General features: G+C 44.9%; 1 protein-coding gene across 2 annotated transcripts in view; it reads right to left on the reverse strand.

The window, feature by feature from the left end:
* ARHGEF6 (Rac/Cdc42 guanine nucleotide exchange factor 6) overlaps positions 1-26,067 on the reverse strand; it is a gene marked incomplete at both ends in the record, with an annotated part of 109,051 nt that overhangs the window by 74,440 nt on the left and 8,544 nt on the right. The window contains 3 exons of one of the 2 annotated variants that reach the window (XM_079727043.1): positions 679-880; positions 2,494-2,615; positions 4,783-4,867. In XM_079727043.1, coding sequence (XP_079583169.1) covers positions 679-880; positions 2,494-2,615; positions 4,783-4,867 — 409 coding nt within the window. Of the gene's footprint in view, positions 1-678; positions 881-2,490; positions 2,616-4,782; positions 4,868-26,067 lie in introns of both variants that reach the window. The other variant, XM_079727042.1, reaches the window with a different exon arrangement.

Below are 26,067 nucleotides of genomic sequence, written 5' to 3' on the forward strand. Positions count from 1 at the left end.
ACCAGGGCTTGAACCCATGTCCCCTGCATTGGCAGGCAGATTCTTAACCACTATGCCACCAGGGAAGCCCAGGACCTAGTTTCTTAAATAATAAAAGGCAAGTACATTACCCAAGAAAGTTCTAGAAAGATTACTGATGAGTGATTAGATTGCATTCTCTGGGTATCATTAATGAGTTAAGGGCAATCTTTTTCAGAATCAAAGTGACCAGACAGCTTCCTGCAGTCCTATGATTATTATTTCTCCTACACATCTCTGAGGCATTTAGACTTAGGTCTGCTCAAAGAGCTTAGGGCTAAAAAAGGAAGTTAGCACATGACCTCTCTTATTGTTGTATTCTGCCATGGTGATCCTTAGAGTAGCAGGAAGGGCTTTGTACTATATTACACGGGCTAGAATTAGTAGACAGAAGGGGACATAGTTAAGGTGGAACAGTTGTCTGAGCTTTGAATTCTTTTGCTTTTTTAGGTTTTGCTGCCTTGATGTAGTCTAAGTACAACTTGGTTTCAAGATATCTAATCATAGATTTTTTCCCCAGTTCTGTTCTCGTCTTATTTTTGACATACACATACAAGTACAAACAATTCTGTTAACCAATGAAAACTACAAGATTTTTGGTCCGAAGACCAAGAAAGTACAAAAGTCACAGTCAAAAAAGCTTTGAAAAGATTGACTTACCACTGGATTTAATTTCTCGGACATAATTACTAGGGAACCAGCCTGTTCTCCCATTTAATGTGCCTTCCCACCAGCCTCCTTCTTCAACTCTAGTGACATAAATGATGTCCCCTTTACAGACAGACAGTTCATCTTCATTAGTCTGCTTAAAGTTGAATCTCGCCTTTACTATCAACTGGTGACTTCCATTTTCCGTCATCTCCTGGAGAAACAAAAGTCACACCAGATTAGGCGCTCATCTCAATGAGGCAGGGGCAGATATGCTATGAATTTAGGCAAATAAAGTAGGGTGACCAAGGATAAAACCCCAGGTCCAACTCAGTCTTGAGTTTTTAATTTAGGAATGGGCCTAACATGGGTAGGCCTTGGGGGAATGAGGGGAAGGGGATTAATAAAGCCCTCAAAATTGTAGGCAGTAGGGCTTCCCTGGTGGTGCAGTGCCGATGCAGGGGACACGGGTTCGTGCCCTGGTCCGGGAAGATCCCACATTGCCGCGGAGCGGCTGGGCCCGTGAGCCATGACCGCTGAGCCTGCCTGCGTGCAACGGGAGAGGCCACAACAGTGAGAGGCCCACATACCACAAAATAAATAAATAAATTGTAGAAAAACTTTTGCATTTGTGAGAATGTGTATTTTGGAGGGGGTCATAGCTTTTATTTCCTTCTCCCCCACCAATTATCTAAAGATACTTCTTTTTTTTTTTTTGGCCACGCTGCTCAGCTTGTGGGGGATCTTAGTTCCCCCACCAGGGATCGAACCCAGGCCCCCTGCAGTGGAAGCTCAGAGTCCTAACCACTGGATTGCCAGGGAAGTCCCAAAAGATACGTAATAAACTATCCCACTCTGCCTCTACCCAACACTCAAAGTCTTACATAATTACATGACCAAGATTAGGTACCAACCTCCTCTCATAAAATCTGCCTCCCCCTTCCAATTACTAAGAATATCTTAAATTGGCTAAGGCTTAGTCATATGCAAAGATCAAATATCCCACAGTTACCTAAGTCTGGAGTTCTTAACCTGTCACATGTCCCTTTAAGAAGCTGATAGCACAATAAGCCTTGACCCAAAACACAGACCAGTAAGTTCACACACAGGAGATTTTGCATACAATTTGAGAGGGCCCAAGGGGTATGGAACCATGGAGTGTTCATCAGCTTCTGAAAGAGATCTGCAATCTCAAAAGATTAAGTGCTTTGGAAGTAATTAAAGTACTTTGGAAGTAATAGCTCATGAGGGCTTAAAGCAAGTGGGTGGATTTTGACAAGGAATCAAGGTCTCAAAAGAGCAGAAGCTAGGGCGCTCCCTCCCAAATGAAAGCTCCCATTAAGACCAAATGCAAAGATAACCAAGCTATCCCAATATAGGAGCTCTTCCTGGGCTCAATAGGAATGCAAATAGAAAAAGAAAATGACAGCGGCAATGATGAGAGCAAGTAATATACATTGATTGCCTTCTATGTGCCAGGCACTATTTAGTTCTCCTAATAAGCCGGGGGGGAGAGGGGAAATAACAGCAAACTTCCCTCCCGAAGTCACCCTAATGACTGACATTTGCATAGCATTCTCAGTTGCTCAGTTCTAGAAAGGGACAGGATTTTGGGGCTTCAACCCCGATTTTCAGACTCTGCCCCACATGCCTTTGATTTGTTCCCATGGGCCAGCCTGAATTGGGGCGAGGTTCCAAATTCGTTTTCTCACAACGCCCCAAACAACAGGATGGCTATGTCACCACCTATGGAGATGTAACCGAGATAGCAATCGAAGTTTACAAATTTTAAAACAGGCAGGGGGAATTGGGGACCAGACTTACCACTGGCTTTGACTGCCTTTGCAGCCCTGGAGCTGTGCTAGAAACTGCTCCCTGTGGGTTTGTCTGAGAACTATTAGCAGCGCTAAGAGAAGAGGAACGTCCACATGGCCTTTCTGAGAGCTGATCTGTGAAAAGAGGAAAAGGCACCGTGAAGAGAACCCCTTGTGTCAGAAAAACATCTACAGCTTAATATTATCTTTCACGGGACATTATCAAAGGCAACCTGATCATAATTCTAACTGTTCTATGATGAACAGGCCGAGCTTATTTCATTCCCCACCCCCCGCCTCCCTTTTTGGTGGCCAACTTCTTTTTCTTAACCTTACTGGCCATTGCTCTCCAGTAGAATGAAAAACAGCGACAGAACCACATTTTCTCTTAACCCATTTCCCTACAACTCTTCCCTCCTGAACCCGTTGCAACAGTATGCCCTGTTAGCCCAGGCAGAACTATATTGGGTACCAAACAGCTGTTTGTGGCTCTTATTACTTTGAAATATTTCAAATTTCTCGCTTTGTTTTTTGGCCTATAACTGAGTGGTTCTTTTTCTTCCTCACATGGAACAGTCTGTGTGGCACATATAATGTAAAATCCCTCTTATGCCTGGGGGAAGGGGTGGGGAGAATGAGAATGAGAGAGATGTGTGTTTGAGAAAGATGCAATCTTCATACTGGAATTATTTTTTTAAAAAAATCAAACTCAAGAGTCTTCTCTTCCTTGAAACCTTGTGAAATTCAATCAGCCCAGCGCTGAGTTGGGTGTTTTCAGTATGCCGAGAGCCATACTAAAGGGACGAGCTGGCTTCCTGACAAATTCAAATGAGGGTTCTTTTCCTCTCCATTTATTTTTAAAAGATATAAACTGCAAAAGTCTAAAGCCCAAACATTCCCGAGGCGACAAGCTCAGTATCCAAGTAATTTCCTTGATGCTGTGGGTTTTAACTTTCACCTCCTTGTATTTTATAAATATCTATGGCAAGGGAAGAGACTGTAAAACTTGCTAGGAGAGTTTGGCAAAGGAACATATAATTTGTATGGCATAATGTTCGAATTATACGATCCTCCCTGCCCAGAACTGGATAGTTGTCATGTGTGTTAAATATAGTTACTTGAATTAGCTGTACTTTCTGCTATACGCCTTGCAATAGCTCCAAAGCATTTTCTTCCAGAGAGCAAAAGAACAACTTCAGAGAAGTATTTTTACATTTATTGCTATTATATACAGCTCTTTTGACTATAATTACTTGATAGCTTCCTAGATGCTCCAGCCTATTTGGCACTTGATTATTGTCTGTTCTTGTTCTCTCATTGTTTCACGTGGGTAAGTTGAGTCTCCCTAAATAGACGGTAATTTTCTCCAGGGCAGGGACCAAGTCTTACACTTCCTTTGTAGCACCTGGCAGTGCTGGGCACACAGCCTGTTGACTCTCCAACGGTTTGAGCATCAGGACCCGTGATGGAGCATCAGGGCTCTGGAGTCGGTCAGATGTGGGTCTGAATCCCAGGTCTGCTGCTTACTTTCTACTTGGGCCACTATGGGCCTGACTTTCCTTATCTGTAATATGGACCTAATACTAACACCTACTCCCAGGCTTGTTTCAAAGATTGAATGAGACCACCGATGGCTCTTAGGACAGCCAAGACCCATGGTAAGGGCTCAACACATTTTAACTATGGTTATTACTGCCCAGCTGTAGGTAAGATACTATATCACGGAAGGAATGAAGTTATACTTTAAGGCTGTCATCATTTGCTTTGCATTTACTAGGATTTATATTTCATTCTGCCAACGTGATGGATACTAAACATTTAAATAAATGATGTTCTTTTCACTCACTATGAACCTGAGGTTTCATTTCCAGTGCAAGGTTACTGAAGGGTTCCTTAACATGGACAAAGACATACAGAAAACTATGAGAAAAAATATGTCTCTGGCGGGGAAAGGGAAGTAACGGCTGCATTTTGTAAACTTTATGAAAAAGGGAACTGATATTTTTTCCTTTTTATTTTCTGTCTTGTTATACTCCGTTGCCTATTCAATAGCTTTGAGTGAAATTGTTTCTTGGTTCTTATTATATTAAGGGCATTAGAATAACCTCTATGACAGTTATGTTTAAATCCTAAACTATGACAGATTAAAGTATCTGGCACCCATCAGGGTTTCTTTAGGGGGAGGAGAGAAGTCTGCCCCAATCGCACAATCCTGGCCATAGATAGTTGGCTCCTAGGATAATCAGAGACATGTGAACCCAAATGTGTCGCCCAGAACCCATCTGTCCCAAGCCCTGCTTACCTTCTGTTGCTTTGTTGACAGCTAAAAGAGTGCTCAGAACCTTGGAGAAATTGACCCCTGCATGAAGGTCATCAGGATCAAATATCTATGAGAAAGGAAATTGAAACTGTTAAGACACTGTAAGTATTCAACTCAACAAACCAAACTATCAGAAGGCCACTTCCTCTAGCTCTCAGGAGAAAAAAAAAATGTAAAAGCCAAGACCCAAACCTCCGTATACCTTTGGGGAGAAATGAAAGCAGCAGCTGAGCCGCCTAATGACATGTGGCGGGCCATCAGTGAGTCAGAGAGAAGCAGTAATGGGGAATGAGAGCCACGCCGACTCCAGGGCCCACTAGGAAATGCACAGACCTGCTCTTCTGACCTGAGCCCATCAATACTCTCAGCCCAGTTACTGGAAACTCTGTGCTGGGTTACAGTCAATGCCCATCACCTACAGAAGGAGGGGAAGCCTTTGTGACACGCTTTCCTCTGTACAGTTTATTCACTGTTCTCAGCCAGGGCACTGTCTGCAGGGCCTTCCTCTCTGCTGCTCATCCTCCCCGAGGCCACCCACTGGGTCCCAACTCCACGTCGCCCAACTTTCTGCCCAGACCGGCCTCTTGCTCCCAGCCTCAATGCCCAGTTTCTGCCCCTTGACCTTGCCCCTCTCAGCTCATCTTCATGGATTTGACCCTTGGGCGGCCTGAGTCTATAGGTTCTTCCTGGCCTTAGGTGACTTTTCCAGATATGACCTCTGACCTTTCTGGTATTACTCAACTGCCAGCAGCAAAACATTAAAGAAATACAATATTTCACTTGGCCTGTCGCAACCATCATTCTGATATCCCACTGTCCCTAGGGAAGATACCAAGCAGTTGTTATTTGAAAGACAATTGTTAATTTAAAAATGTATTCAGTGCTTCCCTGGTGGCGCAGTGGTTAAGAATCTGCCTGCCAATGCAGGGGACATGGGTTCGAGCCCTGGTTCGGGAAGATCCCACATACCGCAGAGCAACAAAGCCCATGTGCCACAACTACTGAGCCTGCACTCTAGACCCCGTGAGCCACAACGACTGAGCCCACGTGCCACAACTACTGAAGCCTGCGCGCCTAGAGCCCGTGCTCCCAACAAGAGAAGCCACTGCAATGAGAAGCTTGCACACCACAATGAGAGTAGCCCCTGCTCACCAAACCAGAGGAAAGCCCACGTGCAGCAATGAAGACCCAACGCAGCCAAAAATAAAATAAATAAAATAAAAATAAATAAATTTTAAAAATAAAATAAATGTTTAAAAAAATAAAATAAAATGTATTCAATATTTTGTAATAACCTATAATGGAAAAGAATCTGAAAAAGAGTAGGTATATAGATATATAACTGAATCACTTTGCTGTACACCTGAAACACTGTAAATCAACTATACTTCAGTAAAACAAATTAAAATTTTTAAAAATATAAAAATTAAAATGTATTCAATGTTTTAAAATGTATGGAGGTGTCTTCTAGTCTCATAAGTGTGTATTTGAAACAAGAAGTATGCTCAAGCACAGGCACAACCTATTAATTTGCCAGCCAATGATGCCAATCTATATATATCTATAGGTAACCAGATGCCCACCTTCTGGATGGAAATACACCTTCAAAAAACATTTCATTCCAGGATGTCTAGAAGTTTGCATCCTTTTGTTTCCCCAATGTGGTGATGGGAATAAAATGTACCTTTGCACGTGGGACATGGTTGGTAATGAGCCTAAGATTTTGAAGGATCTGTCTTCCCATCAGGTAGAGACATTTGTTCCATTTCTAATCCTCAGGTTTTCTGGGAGCTGCGTCAAGACCCGATTTTATCTTCTTTGTGTACATATTCTAGAAGACCTAAAATCTCTCTCGAATGAAAATATAGAGTATTTTTTTTCAAATTTGGGGGGGCATCAGTATAAACAATATATGCAAAATGTGTGCCCCTTCTGAGACTTACAACTCCTTTTTTTAAAAAATTTATTTATTTATTTATTTATTTATTTATTTATGGCTGTGTTGGGTCTTTGTTGCCACACGAGGGCTTTCTCTATTTGCAGCAAGCAGGGGCTGCTCTTGGTTGCGGTGCGCGGGCTTGCAGTTGCAGTGGTTTCTCTTGTTGCGGAGCACGGGCTCTAGGCATGCACAGGCTTCAGCAGTTGTGGCACATGGGCTTCAGTAGTTGTGGCTCACAGGCTCTAGAGTGCAGGCTCAGTAGTTGTGGCGCACGGGCTTGGTTGTTCCACGGCATGTGGGATCTTCCCGGACCAGGGCTCGAACCCATGTCCCCTGCATAGGCAGGCGGATTCTTAACCACTGCGCCACCAGGGAAGTCCCCACACTCTTTATTCATTTAATCAATGAATGTTTTGCATTCAAACTTAAAATGACTGAAGAGCCCAATCACATCTAAAAGTGAAACACTAATACACTCTTAGCAAAGGGGGAATGTCGATATTACTAAAGAGTTAAACGACACTACGATCCAAATATGTTCCTGAATGCTACAATCTAAAATGTAAACGTTGGACTTCCCTGGTGTTCAGTTGTATTGGTACTTGGCTGAATTTGAGAACAAATAAACTGATCAGAAAATGAAATGTGCATCAGCAAGAGGCACTGTGTCTGCTTGAGGGAAGTTGCCTGCACTCTACACAGTTCCCTTTTTAGAAAACCTCAGTACACTAGAATTTACCCACAGATGCTGTTCTGAAGCACTCAGAACTACATAGGAAGAAGTTGGAAGAGGCCTCTCGGGACTAGCAGAGAAGGCAATGCCTGAGGGTTATGATTTCCGAGCAGACGGAAGGTTAGATAGAACCATGAATGCCCTCTACAGCACTGCACCCTCACAAGCCTCACATGGAACAGTACCGAACATTCCACCCCAGACCTTTCTTCCAGGCACTTGAGATTGGTCACCTACTAAAATGGAAATATTATTTGGAGAGAGTGCAATACTTTCAGCTGTTATCAGTCTTTTACATCTTAGTGGAAACGAGAGGTGTGAGACCAAGTTTAGAGATGATGATGTGGAGAAAAACTAAGGGCACTGGCGCCCAACTAGGAAAAAGCAAGGGAGCTTCCCCCAGCATGGAGAGGGTGCGGGGAGAGCAAAGAGAAGTAGATTCCAATACAAGCCACTTGCCTAGGCCTAATCCCAATCATTTATATGTGCAAAATGGATAACCAATTCCCCCTTTCTATCTGCAAAGCAGTGGGATGGTTAAAAGGTAATGCAAATTTGTACTTTGACGCCGTTATGCGATTTCTCAATACAAAGTCCCGATGACACTCTTCTCCCTATACTCTGTGCAAGCCTCACTCGCCTGTTTAGCGTCTGGTATGAAACTGAGTCTCAGATTAGCTGAACTTTCTTGATTCCTATCTTGGTGCAGAAATTAGCTGCTTAGTTCCAGTTGGATCTGTGAAGGTCAGATGAACAGCAGGATTCCCTCCCTCCATTTACCACTACTGTGAGGCAGACAGGAAAGAAAGGATTGCCTCTTAGACTACAGCTCGATGGTTTCAAGGTCCCACACCTGCAATGGGATGAGGCAAGGTTCAAGTATAACAACGACAAAAAAAACATTTACTTTACGCTGGGTAAGCAATAGGAGAGACAAGGATTAAAGTTCATTCAAGGTATTTTTTTTAAGTATTTACATAGAGTCAGCCTAAGGTCTAATCCTACATCGGCAGCTGAAATCAGACAAGGCATTTCATTTTTTTTTTTTTTTTTTTTTTTTTTTTTTTTGCGGTACGCGGGCCTCTCACTGTTGTGGCCTCTCTCGTTGCGGAGCACAGGCTCCGGACGCGCAGGCTCAGCGGCCATGGCTCACGGGCCCAGCCGCTCCACGGCATGCGGGATCTTCCCGGACCGGGGCACGAACCCGTGTCTCCTGCATCGGCAGGCGGACTCTCAACCACTGCGCCACCAGGGAAGCCCAAGGCATTTCATTTTTAAACGTATCCCCACATTTTTCCATTTTGGAGATCCACAATGACAGCAAAACCTATTTTCCATCCACTGAACACCAGGTGTTAATTCTGAACCATTGGGGACCTGCCAGTATAAGCTTCACAGAAGTTAATATTTACATGGCTTTACAAATAGATCCTTTTTGGAGGAGTTTTTAGTTTCAACATGTATGCTATTTTATGACATTTTCCCTAAACTGAGAAAAGCAAGGAAGCACAGGAGAAAACACTCCCCGCAGCCACTTGGTAGTCTTACAGCTACAATTTCTTGACTTACCAAGCCCTTGCTATGCGCTATATGCTGACACCATGCTTGGAGTCTTCATTGCCCTTGATTCTCCGAGCAAGCCTGTAATGTGGGTACAGTTATTTCCCCCATTTTATAGATAAGTAAACAGTGACTCAGAGTAAGTAGTTAAGTCACAAAGCAAGAAAGTGATGAAACCAATAAAAATACACAAGAAAGTGCTCCAAGAGGCATTTTAGCCCTGTATGCATACTTTATGTTTTCATGAGACATGAAAAAGATGAGAAAGAAATCTGTGGGTTTGTACACAGAAAGAAATCCCTTGCTGCTGTCGATGTTTGTACACAAAAAGAAATCTCTTGCTGCTGTCGATATGAAATCCCTTGCAGCATCTGTACCATACGCAGCAAGTTTGTTACAACCTCTAAGATGACTTAATTCAACTAATTGTGACAAAGGGAAAATGGCCTATATGAGAAGACTGTCTCCCCAGGGGCTTTGCCTAACTCATGTGCTGTCCTTCTCATTTCAAGGGGCAGCCCTGACCCAGCAAGCACCTGGTCATGTTTGCCAGAAGGGGGTTAGGGCTGCCCTGAGTTACTTCTATTTGTTCATCTGGTTCCATCGTCCACATAAGTGAGGTGTTAGCTGGGTGGGGGGGGGCAGGGGAAGGGCGGCATCCAGCCCATGGTTATAGGACCAAGTGAAACCATTCCTCGGCATCATGCTCTCAGCACCTGAGGTAACCAGTCACGGCCCCAGCCACATCCTTGTTAAGAGAAGAAGCCATACCATATGCTAGTTCAGATGCCTAGTGATGGGTGATGCCTGTGATGCCTCTAATGTCATGTGGCTTCAGTACCATTCAGTGAACTTCATTTAAAGCTAATATAGGGTTTGAAGTGATCACAATAGCTCCATCACTCAACTATTAAAGTCTAATCAACTGCAAAGCAAGTGATTCAGTGGGACCACATGGACATAGCTTATGTTTCAGGCCCATTTTTTTAAAAAATTCCAAATATTTCAGGAACATTCTATCTCTTCCTTGTTCTTACTGAATAAGATCTTAAATTAACTTAGCCCGTCTTGAATCACATTCTCTTATCCTCACAGCTGAGCACGCTGCCTCTGTTAACCCCTGAACTTGGGAGGAAATGTCATTACGTCGTGCGACAGAGAAAGCAAATCTGAGCTGCTTAGTCATATTTCACTGGGTGGCAGTGCTCCTGGCTCTCTGGACACGACCTGGGATGCTTCCACTCAGCTCCTACTAAAAGCAGCCACCAAGTCAGCAACAAATAATGCTCTCAGCTCAGAAACTGAACTCAATTCGCCACTGGTATTCCACTTACTAGAATACAGTGGATGGCATTTGTACCCTGCCTGGTTTTAAATGATAACTGTTCCAATTTGATATGGAGCAAACCCTGCTCTCTACTTCTCTCTTATTTCCTTCCTTTCTCTCCATTTCAGCAATTTAGGGAACAAGATCTGACTTATGCATGTAGTTGCAATAACATCAGTATACTGAAAAGAGCCCTGATGTGAGGGTCAGGAGACCTTGACTCCAATCCCAGATTTGTCCCTGCCGAGCAGTTGTGAGGACCTAAGGAAAGCAACACTACTTTCTTTGTGGCTCTGTTTCGCATCAGGACAGTGAGAGATATCATTGACCAAAGGAGCACAGGAAAAGGCCTGCTGGTCCATCATCTGAATAGGGGCTCCCAAAGGCAGCATCTTGGCTGGGTCTCCAAGGTCCAGAATCTGGCCTTCAGTTCTCAAGGCTCTTGAAAATGGACTCATATTAACCATGTTCACAAAAGGCCAATGCATAAGCCAAAATGCGAATTTACCAATTAAAAAAAAAAATGAAGAGGATTGGATACTCCCATTTTATGGGCCAGATCACTCTCTCCCAATAGAGAAATCTACATAGTAAGCCAAATTACAATTAGAAATTTGTTGGATAATACAGAATCAAAGCAAAGGGAGTCTGGGGTATCACAGCCTAACATAATTATTACCTGTTTATAGTTGATTTTTCAAAATGTCATGTTTTAAATGGCCTATATATAAATTCTGGCTTTAACTTGCCACCACTGCCTCGTGGGACTCAGATTGCAATTGTGGACAGCTTTGACCATCTATGTCCTTTTGTCTCTGTGGATTTATATAGAGTTACTTTAGATAACTAATACGGGCTTCTAGATGACTTGGACATCATCTCATCCACAGCTAGGAAGTCCAGCTCCCCAGAGCTCCTGTAATAGGAGCAAAGATCTGAGTGTAATTGTCACTGCTCACACCTCATCGAGAAGTCCCCAAATCCACTCCGGGATGGTTTCCTCAGCATCACTGACATCAACGTATCCCACCTTATGATCGCCATTCTTCCTTGTTAGCACTCACCTAGGGAAAAAACCGCTTTCTCCACAACAGAGATTTATCTTCAGTTGAGTAACAAGTGTTGAGGAAAGTGGCGAATGAATGAGGAATGATACAGGCATCTTGGTGGGGATGGTCCCAGGATTAAAAAGAGAAAGAACAACTGGCTTTGGATAATCTCACTGAAAAGAGAGTAGGCACGAAGGAAAGGGAAAGATGAAATCTCTCTTGTTAATAGCGTTTGCCAAGCCAAGGGTGGGAAGCCAGAGGCTTAGAACCAGCTGCCTCTCAGCTCGCTGGCCGCTGTGGCCTCCCCCCGCCCCTCCTCCTGTGCCTCTGTCACTAGAGCCACACTGGCTGCCAGTTTTGAGGGATGCGGGCAGACGGGTGATGCCCCAGCTGTTGGAGCGTCTGTGCGCCAGAGCTGGGGGTGTCCTTCCCAAGCCCCAAGCCACCACCGCGTTGCAGAAGGGGACTTAACTTCTTAGTTGTGCAAATTGGAATGAGGAACACATTTTCCCGGGGACATAGTGTCACCTGCACCACTTAGTCTCTATGACATCCATAGTTCAGCCACATTAGTTATTACACTAGCCGCTGTGGGCCAGCCAGAAAACAGAATCACCACGTAGCACCTTGTTTCTATGGGAAAATGTGTTCTGCGTTCCTAACAATAACTTAGAAACAAATATTTGGAAAATAATCCATTTTTATACTGAAGAATGCCTGAACATGGGGGCCCAGATCAACGTCCTCATCCTTATATTTCTTCCTTGCCCTTTCACGTAAAGGGTGAATTAAAAAAGGAGGAATTAAAAAGAAAAGAATACCCTGGACACTCTGAGTACTATTTACTTTGGAACTCTTCATGATGAATCCAGCAACACGTGTGAAGACCATGAAAATAAGCTCAGAAAGTGTAAGAGCCGACAGATCCTGCCTGTTTAACCATCCAGGCGGTTAAGGAGGAGACTCTCCTGTGAAGATAGAGTTCCTGCAGCCCCTGTTTTCCTAGGAGCCTCCTGCGATTTAGGGTTGGAGCCCGAGAACCTAGCAGAAGCAGCTGCTTCGGGACAAATTCCATGCTCAGGAGAGACTGGTGTTAAATGAGCCCTACCCAAAGCTGAGGGAGGGAGGAGGGCAATGAGCACAGGAGCCCCTCCTCCAGCGGTCTCATCCGCTGCCTTCCTTAAAATCCTGCACTGACTCACCCTCACCTCTCTTTCTTCTGAACAGCTAGAGCCTTGCAGTCTGGGTAGATGCTGCACACATGCACTGTCAATCACCTACCACCGTAATATTCTCTATTTATTCTGTGAGGGTTAAGATTAGCCCTGGCTTTCCCATTGGAAAGCCAACTCTTTGCAGTGCAAAGGGGCCCCCAGCCCTGGTCCAGCATTCAACACATGAGACACTCGACAAATAGTCATTCATTGGTTGCTTGACGGGATGGACTGTCAGAGACAATTAAATATAAATTGCGGCTAGAATGTAAGCCCCATGAAGCCAGTTCTTTCCAACCTTTTTCACGGCTGGATCCTCAACATCTAGAAGAGTGCCTGTCACATAGTAGGCGCTCGATAAATGTTTGATGAGTTAATGAAAGTTTAGAAGCTCTCGCCAATTGGTGATTAATTATAATTGAGGAAAAGGCATTGCCGAAATTATAGTAAAGGCAAAAAGAAATATCATTAAGGAAGAAAAAAAATCCATTTCCATGTGACTTTTCAGGAAACATCTGTCATCTAAAATAATATACACCTGTGCTCGTCTGCAAACTGAAGCCCTGTGACCATGACGTGACCAAAGATGCTTCAAACTCCATGGTGGTGGATTTCATTAACTCGTCTGCCAATGCGATTACTGGCCTGTCCCAGGTAGTACAGGGTCCTTTTAAATCTCCTCCCATGATGTGAGCACTATAGAGAAGGGACACTGGAAAGAACTGTGAGATGTTACTGTTTGGCTGGGCTGGGCTATCTTTTTTTTTTTTTTAACTGTTTATTGTAAAATAGCTTAAATGACAGCCACTAAGAGCCACATTCACCTGTTCATCCCTTGCTCTAAAAGAGGCTCTGAGTCCCAACAGGGCACAGTGGGATGTGGCAAAACACAGCAAAGTAACCCACGAGAAGTAAGAAGAGGTGATAGGCAATTGGCAAGACTACAAATCACACACCTGAAGTCCCTCTTCCACCAGCTAATCCGAGTGGGAAGGATGTTGTACCAAAGTTTCTCCTACTTTCTTTTCTTTCAAGATCACCTTCAACCACTCATTTGGCAAAGGCTTTTGGCGCACTTTGCTTACGTCTCTATGTGAGTCCCTTTTTCAAATCTGCCCTTTTCAGAGATGCCCATCAATGCCTAACAGACATCAATCAACCAATTAATTAACTAATTAATTAATTAACTAATTAATTTTCCTCCACCTGACCCCAAACAGGATCTGTGCCTAGGAAACCATCCAAACACAGGAAGGTGGGTGCTCGGGAGCTCAGGTAGCCAAGCCATCAGGAATGGTGCTTTCAGTTAAAATGCACATCTCTCAGCCTAAGGTAACCCAGCCTATAACTGCCTACAAGGTCAAGTCCACGCTCTTCGAGCCAGCACTCAAAGTCCTTCTCAAGCTGGTCCCACACGTAGCAAGCCCATCGTTTCTCATCATCACCTCCTTGTATGCCCCAGAATCCTTTGCTTCCTTCCCTGTGCCTCTCTCTGCTATGCACACTTCTCCTTATGAAAAAGTTCCCTCAACGGTCTGAATCCTAGCGGTCCTTAGGAGCCCATCCTCCATCACTCTCCTCCACAGGGTCTTCCCCAACACTACACCTCAGTACACAAAGGGCTTCTCTTTCTCACAACTCCATATTATGCTCTAGATTCTGGAAGCTTGGCTACCTAGCCATCCACTTCTACACACTGCGAAACTCCACTATTTCCCATACACATGCTGCCTTTTCCCACAATTCTCAGTACTCACCATGTAGACAGTGCACAAGCACTTGCTGACTATTCCTCTTTCCTTTCAACCAAAAACTTAAGCAGCTATTTCTTCCACCAGAAACACCTGTCCTTTGGTCATACCTTCCTCAGAAGGAAAGACAGGGAGAAGGTAATTTTTTCCTGGTAGAACTTGATAAATCAGGGCTCTTATATTTTCCATCACTTGGGAAGATAGATGCTTCTTTTTGAAGAATATGATTGAGAGAAGCGAAGAATGCTGACAAAGCATTTACCTCACCCAAAGGAAGTGAAGTTACTACCTGGGATCACTTGGGAGAATCAAAGTTATGGAGTCCTGGATGTGCAAATCTCACACGTGGACAGCCCAGTGAAATCGAGAGAGTTTGGGTAACATAAGGAATAAGAAGTGACCTGAGCACTGGAAAGGCAGAGAAGGGCTTCCAAATGACATTGTGGCACCTAATCTCTCATACCTTTCATTTTCTTTTTTTTTTTTTAACTTTTAAAAACATGAAACAGGTGCTCCAGCTTGACATAAAGAAACTGAGTAATCCTGTATTAGGAAGGACCCGGCTTTCTTTTTAGCCTTATTTTCATCCACTAAAGAGTCATTTCTATGAATAAAGTCAGCTGTTGATAATCTATATATAGACTGTTAGATATGCAATCTATCTAAAATAAATTTTTAAAAATTCACCCACTCATTACCTATTCAACAAATACTTACTGAACACCTGGTATATGCCAGGCACTAATACATAAATTTGTTTTAAGATAAGAAATAAAAAGGATGCTATATAAAATCTAGCAAATAAAATCACCCACAAGTATACCAACTGTCAAACATTGTTTTTCATTCTGTTCTCTTTGCTTGAAGATGATTTTTTAATCCTCAATCAGGATTTTCCCCAATCCATTCCCAAATACCAGCATATCATCAAAGAATGCAAACTGGTCATTTTACAGTAAAAATGCTGATTTATACTACCACAACACACATTTCTCCAAAGAAGTGGCTAAATTTCTTTTGTTAGTAAAATACCTCATTCTCTTGGTTTGCATACATTTCTCAGAAATTATTGGTAAGTAGCCCAAGTTTGCTGGAAACCTAGCCATGAAGAACAGACAAATGACAAGACAGAATGTTCCTCAGTGTTGAGACCTGCTTCACAGGCCGGGCTCTTCATAAAAGCTGTTAAGAGGGCTTCCCTGGTGGCGCAGTGGTTGAGAGTCCGCCTACCGATGCAGGGGACGCGGGTTCGTGCCCCGGTCTGGGAAGATCCCACATGCCACAGAGCGGCTAGGCCCGTGAGCCGTGGCCGCTGAGCCTGCGCGTCCGGAGCCTGTGCTCCACAACGGGAGAGGCCACAGCAGTGAGAGGCCCGCATACCGCAAAAAAAAAAAAAAAAAGAAAGAAAAAAAAAAAAAGCTGTTAAGAGCTTGACCCCTTCGAGATGCCTCTTAAAGTAATATCCATGTGCTTCCAAAGCATAAGGAAACCTGTATGTTATTGTCTAGGGTGAGACAAGTCCTTATAACACTTTCACTCACTGCTTTGCAAACTGCTGCATTTCCTCCCACCTTAATTTAATTCCTTCTCTTCCCTACTGCCCTATTCAATCCCTCAATTGACATGTCTGATCTCTGTAATAATATTCAAGTCCCCAAGAAAGTATAAAGCTGGGATTTTACTCTCTTTCTCTAAGCAGAACTAAGTTAGGAAGATAAATCTTCTGCCAAGAAGTCAATAAAAATGACACGTGACTATTATGTCATCTGGGGTGATCCACAGCTCTGAACTCACACACCCTCTGTGTGGAAGGGTCCAGTTTGCCAGGGTATGACAAAGTGGGGAGCTAATTAGACAGATGTATGGTGTTGTAAGTCTATCTTCCAGATGACAACAGAGCAAGTGGCAATGCCAAGACTGAAATGCAGATATGGAGCAGCTTCTGGACTGAGTGGACATAGACGTCCTCTAAAAACGTAGGTAAGCAAAGGCCCTAAGCAATAGGCAAGTGCCCTCACTCTTCTTCATTTGCAATTCAAAGGCCAGACCTTGTATTTCCTTTTGGTACTAACCCCAAGGTCGTCACCAATGGCTCTGCATACCTTATGTTGTGCTGGCAATGTCTTCACCTCTCAGATTGATCCTGGGGGGTTGCCTCAGTGATAACATATGACCAAATTAGAATGGGGCTGGAGTAGGGGAGAGTGGCCAAGATTGTGTGGTTTGAATAAAGGGCTGTATTGTGCTCTGTTGCCCCCAGAAACAGCCTGGATTAGAATCAACATTAAAACTAAATTAAAGGGGCTTCCCTGGTGGTGCAATGGCTAAGAATCTGCCTGCCAGTGCAGGGGACCCAGGTTCGATCCCTGGTCCGGGAAGATTCCCACATGCCGTGGACCAACTAAGCCCGTGCGTGCGCCACGACTACTGAGCCTGCGCTCTGGAGCCTGTGAGCCACAACTACTGAGCCCACGTGCTGCAATACTGAAGCCCGTGTGCCTAGAGCCCATGCTCCACAACGAGAGAAGCCACAACAATGAGAAGCCCGCGCACCGCAACAAAGAGTAGCCCCCGCTCGCCGCAACTAGAGAAAGCCCGCGTGCAGCAATGAAGAACCAACGCAGCCAAAAATAAATAAATTAATAAATAAATTTAATTTAAAAAAACAAATTAGAGTTGAGTTAGATTTAAAACAAGATAACTTTGACACCTCCCATCAGGAAGATTCAATTGATCAAATTTTGCAATAAAATGCCTTCCTTTTGCTATTATCAGCATACATTCAATCCAATTCAGAAACTATATTTTTCCCTTTTAAGTATTACATATTGTGGGGGGGTTTTGTTTCTTTTTATTTTGTTTTTGTACAGAGGCAACTGATTTTTTTTTTTTTTTTTTTTTTTTTTTTTTGCAGTACGTGGGCCTCTCACTGTTGTGGCCTCTCCTGTTGCGGAGCACAGGCTCCGGATTCGCAGGCTCAGCGGCCATGGCTCACGGGCCCAGCCGCTCCACGGCATGTGGGATCTTCCCGGACCGGGGCACGAACCCGCATCCCCTGCATCGGCAGGCGGACTCTCAACCACTGCGCCAGCAGGGAAGCCCGAGGCACTTGATTTTTATTTTCTCCCCTCGACTATGTGCAAATCAACAGGTTTATTACCTCTTTCCTGGGAGCAACGGGGAAAGTTTTTGTCAGTCATAACCAAAAACAAAAAACCATTTGTTGAATTGTTTAATTCAACTAAAACCAGAAGCATCTTGCTCTGGGGTGGATTTTTAAATTTCAAGCTATCGTAATTATAAAACAAATGCATTTGTTTTAAAAGACACACCAACTATTTCATCCAGGTAAACAAGAGAAACTGAAAATATTCTTTTGACACATTCTCCTAGTTTATGAATAGACTAGAAAAGAGTGAAAGGCTTTCCTGATTTTTCAATTCCAAGAGGAATCCGTCCAAACCGTTTCTATTATTAGCACACAAAATGGTAGCTAAAGAAGTTACTGTGGTTAACAACTGAATAATTCATAGTCTCGGAAGAATTCTGTCGCTTTGTCTTCTCCAGTTCCTCTTTAGAACTGGATCCCCAAACATATTTCTAATCCTGAGTTGTTATAAAGGCAACCATATACAAATTCTTCTCAGCACTTAAAAATTGGCCACACTAAGCACTGAGAACTACAGCAAGACATTAAGCTGGAGACTTAACAGGAACTCTTATAACCAGTTCATGAAACTCTTAAGATTACACATATATTGTCAGAAATTAGAGTCACAGGTTCCAGTCTGTGTCCCATGGATATCACCGGGCTATAACATCACTGAAATTTAAACTGCCTTTATGCAGTGTTCCAAATAAAATATGTAAACACAGTAAATATGACCTACAAATAATTTTAAACACATTTCAACGCCCTCTAATCTAAATTCAAATTATTTTCTATGAAGTGAGGCACTGAGAATTTCAAGTCTAGAAAAAGAAAAAAAACACTTCAATTAGTGAGTGAAAGAGGTTAGTAATGTTGACAGGATGAACATTTCTGCTGTTCACCATGACAAGAGAGGTCAAGCCCGCCACCACTCTTCATCTAAAATTCCCAGAAACAGTCAACTTTATTTTGTCTTCAGAAGAGACAAAAAAAAAAGGGGGGGGGGGTGCTTCCGTGGTGGCGCAGTGGTTGAGAGTCCGCCTGCCGATGCAGGGGACACGGGTTCGTGCCCCGGTCTGGGAGGATCCCACATGCCGCGGAGCGGCTGGGCCCGTGAGCCATGGCCGCTGAGCCTGCGCGTCCGGAGCCTGTGCTCTGCAACGGGAGAGGCCACAACAGTGAGAGGCCCGCGTACGGCAAAAAAAAAAAGAAGAGAGATGTTAAGAATTAGAAAATATGTGGAGATTTTAACCTTTGACTTTGTTTTCCAAAAACGTTTTTCCAAAAACAAGCGATCTTTGCCAAATAAAGCACAGACCTGAGAAACAAAACGGGTGGATTTTTTTTTCCTGGTTTAAGTTTCATCCCCGTCTAAATTCTCAATGTGGGAATTCCCTGGCGGTCCAGTGGTTAGGACTCCGTGCTTTCACTGCCAAGGGCCACGGTTCTATCCCTGGTCAGGGAGCTAAGATCCCACAAGCCGCATGGTGCGGCCAAAAGTTTAAAAAATATATATTTACATTATATATATATATATATAAATTCTCAATGTAACTAGTGTAAAACCTCAGGACCCCTGGAGAAGCCATCATTCCCCAGAGCTCACAGTTTACCTTCTCCTGTATCCAAGATTTTTTAACGTTAAGATTCCTAAAGGAAATCTTTCTATAAAGCACGACTCACTTCTTAAATGGAGTTTGCCTAACGTAACTGTCAAAAGAAAGTGAACTTTTTTTTTGATAATGCAATGTTATCATTTGTGAACACTAGTCTACTGGGATACATTAAAATTCCAATTAGGAACTAGCTTTTATTGAGAGTTTACTCAGTGCTAGGCACTGGTGCTAAGTGCTTTACTTGCCTTTGCTCATTTAATGCTAAGAGGTGGCATATATCTAATTAGCATATACCTAATAATAATAAAGTAATATATACCTAATATTATCTACCACTACCACCAAGGAAATTAGCATATACCTAATAAGTGACTACCTCAGGTTAGTTCAAGTCCAAGGCTCAAGCTCTTAGCCACTTTACTACTATACTACTTATCAAGAACAAAGGTTCCCTGACCGAGAATCAGACCCAGACCAAGGCAGAGAAAGTTACAAATTCTGGCCACTAGACCACACAGCATGTTTTGGGTTGCCTGATCCCACACCAAAAAGGCCCTGATGGTTATGTTTGGCAGTCTGCTTTTTATAGTTTTTGTCTCCTGCTGATTTCATTGCTTCCATGTTACACATAGATATAGACTCTTTCTGCCATCGCCAGCAAGTCTAATCTAGAGCAACTTCTCTTCTCCTTTTATCACAACTTTCTTTTTAAATGCTGTTTTCCAGTTTACAAAGTGCTTCCACATACCTTATCTCATTTAATCTAATTTGCTATTTCTAACCAGTTTGGGGATGAGCAACCAGATTACCCATAATTCCAACAGGCTTCAATAAATAAAAGTAATTAGGCTCTGAGTGAGGGTCTGAGGCAGTCTCCTAGGAATAGAAGTGCACAAGTCTAAGGACAAAGATGGGGCATCTCTTTTGCAGCCCAGAGCTTCCCCGACCATTCAGTCATTATAGCAATCATTCATTTAATAAACATTTACTGAGCACCTGCTATGTGCCACGTTCTGTACTGATTGCTGGCGTTATATGATCAAGTTCTGGTTCCTGCCTTTGAGAAGCTCCAAGGCTAGTAGAGACGGAAATGTGTCCCACAGATTACCATGGTGAGAGCGGGCAGGTAGAGCAAAGGTAGCTGGGCACAAGGGATTATGGGAAAATGGATGCTAACTGCCCAATCCAGCAGAGAAGATTTCCTAGACAATCCGAAGCTGAGGAGGTTCTCAGCTTGGGGGCAGACACTAGAGGTTGCTAGATGGCTGAACTCTAGATAAACCAGGGAAATAGTTCTCGACTCTGGCTGCGCATTAGAATCACCTGGGGAGCTTTCAAAACCAAATAATAACTTCAGAAGACTTTGGGGCAGCACTTACTCAAGCCAAACATATACACACCCTATGGCCCAGCAGTTCCATTCCTATGTATAAACCCAGCAGAAATGTGCACCAGAAGACATGCGCAGGGATATTCATAGTAGCATTGTTCATAGCAACTCCAAACTGGAAACAACCCAGATGTCCATCAACAGGTGAATGGATAAACAAAATAGGGGACATCCACATGGTGGAATACTACTAGCAATCAAAAAGAAAGAATGACATGGGGAACTCGTACAAATATTACCCTGAGTGAGAGAAATCTCATACAAACAGATACATACTATATGATTCCACTCATATAAAGTACAAGACAGAAAAAAAGGAATCTATTGTCTTAGAAGTCAGGGCAGTGGTGCCCACTGGTGAGGGGTAGTGACTGGGAAGGGGTACAAGGCGGTGGCTTTTGAATGCTGATGATGGTGTGTTTCTTAATCGGTGTGCTGACTATACAGATGTGTTCAGTTTGTAAGGATTCATCAAACTCTGCTTATGTTTTGTGCAGTTTCCTGAATTCATGCTATATGGCAATAGAAAATTCGTTTAAACATTAAAAAAAGAACAGGAAATACCAAGGCCCGGATCTCACTGCAGACCAATTAACCCAAAAGCTCAGTGTGGGGAGATCCCAACATTTGTATTTTTTAAAAACACCCCAGGTGGCTCTAATGAGCAGCCATGTGTGCAAACCAAGGTTAGGTGTTCCTGTATTTATCAGTAGCTCCTCTGGGGGGATAGCCTGGCACGTAGCAAAGGGAGCAAGTTCTGAAGTAAGGTACATCAACGATTACATTCTGGCTCCATTTTGCACTGGCAGTGTGTGCCACTTGTCTGGATCATCCTCAAACCTCAGTATAATGGGAACAATATCCCCTCCCTCCCAGGATTGCTGTGAGGATTAAATAAAATAATATACTTAAAGCACCTAGCACAGTACCTAGAACATAGTAGGTGCTTGAGAAATGGTAGCTACTCAACTCCTTTTCCTCCTTCGTGTCTAAGTTCCAGTGGTGAGCAGATTGCTGTTAACGAACAAAACTCACGCTCTCCAATTTCTCCTCCTGAATGAGTTTCTTTGTAAAGACTGAAGTAACATTATACTTGGGCTAGTGATGTCAAACGAATGTCGGACATTTCTGGGCCCTGGTCGCTCACTCTGTTCAGCACCTGCTACCCGCGAAGGTGAACGGAGGGGCGGCAGACTGTAGGTAAATACAAACCACAGACCCTCCTTTGGAAAGCTTTGTCCCTGTCCTCACTCCTAAGAACAGCGTCAGCCATGTGAGTTGGCAAAAAGAATAGAAAAAATTAATAGCTTGGAAGACATACCATCCATGAAATGTGCCAAATGAAACACTTTTGTATAAAATGTCATGTTTTTGTAAAAACAAACAAAACAGAATCCTGGGCTGAGAGCAGGAGATTCAGGTGAGAGTTTTGATGATACCACCCGTCAGCTGTATGACTTTGCTTCACTAAACTTTTCTGTTTCTCTGGCCAATGAAAGTAATGCCATCTCTCTTACAGCCTTTACAAGGGCACAGTGAGTTTCAGATAAGATAAATAGAAAGCTTTCCAAAAATTGAAGCAGCAAAGAAAGGCAAGACTGGAAATTTACTTTTTTCCAAACTCCAATCACCACCCACCACCCTCCCTCCCCAAGACTGAGAAACTCTCTGATATTAACTGCTCCAAGTGCACGCAGAGACTCCACCAGCCTGAAGCTCGCTTATGTAAGAAGAGACTGCAGCACTGCCTGGCATGTAGCATAATACTTTGCTTAAGAGAAATCCTTGGAAATGCCTCAGCTGAAGTACAAGGGCAAGCCCAGGCCTTACGTTTTGGAGACAGGCGCTCTCAGTCACGGAACACCAGAACTGTGGCTCGAGCAAATGATGTCATCCAAGCTCCTCTTACCATGGTCAATGTCAAAAAATTAAGACAGGAAGTTCAAGGACAAATTGTGGGGTTCCCAGGCAAATATAAGTTAGAAAAGCAGTTTGGACCTTAGAATCTTGCCTTAAAAGTTGTCTCCTATTCTGTAATGGTTTTTGGTTTATGTGAAGCTTTTCTTGACAAAAATATACATAGTTGCATAGAAAAATATATTCCCTTAGGACTCTATTTTTACTCCCACTACGCATTAAGAAAAGAAAAAAAAATCATGTGAGTCACCCCTAGATCCAAAAACACTATCAAACCAAAAATGAAAATATAAGATTCTCGAAGAGACAGAGATAAACTTAAGGGCTCTGCACTCTAGAGCTAAGAAACTAAATCGCTCACATACCTGTTGGGTTCCTAAATGACTGGAAAATGAAAACTCAAAATTAACCACAGGCACGTTGAACACCTTGGAGATACAGGACTTTCCCCATCCACAGACCATTCCTGCGACAGACCTGTGTACTCAACACCGAAAATATCCCCAAATGTACAGATGCCGGGGGTTGGGGGGGTCAAGTTAGTATCAAAAAAATAGTACTGTTGACTCCCGCCCTGGTTCCAGGGGAAAGAAGGAATCCGGTCTGATGCAAAGCTCACGGCCAGAGCCGGACAACTCGCCCCTAAGTTTGGCGCTTCCCAGCTCTCCGCCTGCGGCCCCCGCCCCCGCTCCCCGCACCCCGGAGCTCAGAGCCCCGCGAGGCCCTGGCGGAGGACGGACCCCGCGGCCACGGCCCGGGGAGGAAAGGCGGCTCCTCTCCAAGCGGGGTCCTTCGCCCCCACCCCAGGCCCTCGCGCGCTTCCCTTCCCCTGACCCCCTCGCCCCGGGGCAGGTCACCTGGCTCGGCCGCTGCCCGCTGGTCCTCCGGTTGCTCGCTCGGTCCAGCCGCGCCGCCGCCGCCTCCGGGAAGCCGCTCGCCCTCCCGAGTCACGGGGCCGGCGAGCGGGCGGCCGAGCCCGTGCCAAGGCTGCGGGAACCGTTCCACCCGGCCGGAGCTGGGACCCTGCCCCGAGCGCGGCCGCCACCAGGGCGAAACTGGAGAGCTGGGCTCGGCTCTCCGGGGCGGGGAGGGGCGGCTGCAACTTTGCTCCTGGACTCGGGCGAGGAGGGGGCGCCCGTCTCCAAACTCCGTGCAGCGCCCGCAACCACTCTAGTCCGGGGAATTTTTTTAATGCCCCCCCCCCCTTTTTTAATATAAAGGGAAGCCAGATTCTTGCCCTCAAGTTCTTGTTTCCAGAGCGGCGGGGACGCTGGGAGGGCGGAAAGCTGGGTGCGGGAGACGCGCCCCGCTGGGTGCGCTGGCGGCGAGCCGGTCGAGGGCGCGAGGGGCAGCGGCGGGCGGGCAGCGGCTGCCCTGGGAAGCCGCCTTCGCGGCCGCTCCGGACCCTGCTCTCAGTACCTCGCTGGCCCCCTCCAGCCCGGCGCCCAGAGCCCGGGAGGGAGAGCGGCCTGGAGGGACCGGGCCAGCGGCGTGGAAGCAGTGACCCGGACCTGGATCTCCGAAGTAGGAACTGGAAGTGACAGCGGCGCAGGGTAGAGCAGCAGCAGCAGCAGCCGCCGCCGCCGCCGCCCGGGTATAGCCGTGGCAGCAGCAGAAACCGCGGAGCAGCGGCGGCGGCCACACTGCGCATGCTGCTGCCGCCCGGTTCGGCCCCGAGCCCCGGGCTGCCGCCGCCTGGCCTGCAGCGGGCCTCTGCCAGAGCCTCGGGTGGGAATCCCGGCCTCACAGAGCAGCCCTACCTGGTGGCCCGCTTCCTCCTCCAGCCCCCGACGCAGCTCGGACCCCCCAAGCTCTTTGGTGAGCCGCTGAGACACCCCAGCAAGGAAGCGCTCTCCAGCGGCCCTCCACATCCCTCCTTTCCCCCAGCTGTCCTGGCTGCCCTTCCCGGACTCTCGGATAACAGGCCCCACATCAGATCCTCTCTTTGATGGAGAATGAAAAGGTTCGTGATAGATGGGAAATATTTCCGACCTTACTTGAAGTCCAGTTTTTACAGAAATACAATGCAGTCGGTAGATTAGGATGGCCAGAGTCATGGGTGTCATTTGATGTAACTCAGGGCAATTCCAGTAGGAGTGTCAGATTGGCTCAACAGAAAGAAAGAAAAAAAAAAAGACCAACAACTTACAAAATCCTCTTTAGTCTTCCCACTAGCTCAAATTGAGCGGCTAAATATACAAAGCTTTCCCCAGCGGAAACTGATGGAAACGGGCCAGTTAAAAACAGTGTCCAACAGTGAGACATTACCAATCACTACTCCAGTCTCTTCATTTTACAGATGAGTCAACCGAGGCCGAGGGAAGAGGACTGTGACTTCTCCGAAAGAAGGTGGCAGGTTCAGGGCCTGAAGGAAGGTCTGCTGCTACCCACTGCAGCTACTGCTTAGTTGCCTGGCCTTCTGCCTCACTCCAGGCACTTGGCTCCAGGGAGGCTTTGCTCTCCTAGAGCCAGAGCTCTCTTACGGGAGATTTTGCCTTGACTCATGATGAGAGCAGCCCCTTGGAAATGGCAGATCGTCCATCCCACAGGCCCCACTTTGGGGAGGGCGCCCCTGCTGTTCCAGTGACAAGGCAGATGGGATGACTCACGGAGACAGGAGGCAGTGAGCAGGTGGGGGCAAAGAAAAAGCCATACTGATACCAGCTGATGAGAGAGAGAGAGAGAGAAGGAGGGAGAAAGAGAGGCAGAAGCACTAACTGAGCCTCATATACATTCAATGATATCCTTCATGAACAAAACATCTTCTTTACAAAGTAGGGTTGGCCCAGGAGCAGAATAGGAGAGGGTAGGGTATCCCTGGCAATGTATGGGTCATAAGGGTGGCAGGTGACAAAGCAGAAGTACCTGTTGGAGATGAGGCAGGGAGAAAGGCTGGCTGAAAGGAAAACCAGAGGACTAGAGCTGAGACAGACCAGTCCTTCCTGGGGCTGTAGCCAGGACCATGCAGTCAGAGAGGTAGCACCCTGGCCACTCTCAAATGATCGCAAGAACTGTATCTGTCCCTGATTCCCGCCAAGTTCAAACGCAGAACAAAGACAAAACTAGCATTGCTAGGACAGTGTTGTCAAGGGGCTTCCTGGTCACATTAGCGACACTCTACCTAGACATGAGGATTCTTCCATATGTTCTGGAAGATTTCCTCTTGAGGCCTGAGTGTCCTCCCTGCCCTCTCCATTCTGTAAATAAATAAGAAAGATGTATTTGGTTTGCAGAAAAGGAAATACAAATGAACTATAAAGGCATGAGAGATATCCAAACTCACTAGGAATCATGAAAGTCAAATTATAGCAATAAATGAAATACCATTTTCACCCAACGTTTTAGCAAACATTGAAGATAAATAATATCCAGGGCCACCAGGGACATGAAGAAGAAGGCACTTTCTACACTATTGGTAAGAGTATAACTTCAGCATTTTTGTAGAGGAATTTGAGAGTATCAAATTTTCACACAGTAATTCCATTTCTATGAAGAAAGATGTGTCAAGAATAATGACAGATGTGCACAAATCTCTATGTGCATATACAACATGATCCATCGGTATTTATCCCAGGAATGCAAGATTGATTTAACAGATGAAAATTAATCAGTGTAACACA

Source organism: Hyperoodon ampullatus (assembly GCF_949752795.1).
Source record: "Hyperoodon ampullatus genome assembly, chromosome: X".
Taxonomy (NCBI): Eukaryota; Metazoa; Chordata; class Mammalia; order Artiodactyla; family Ziphiidae; genus Hyperoodon; species Hyperoodon ampullatus.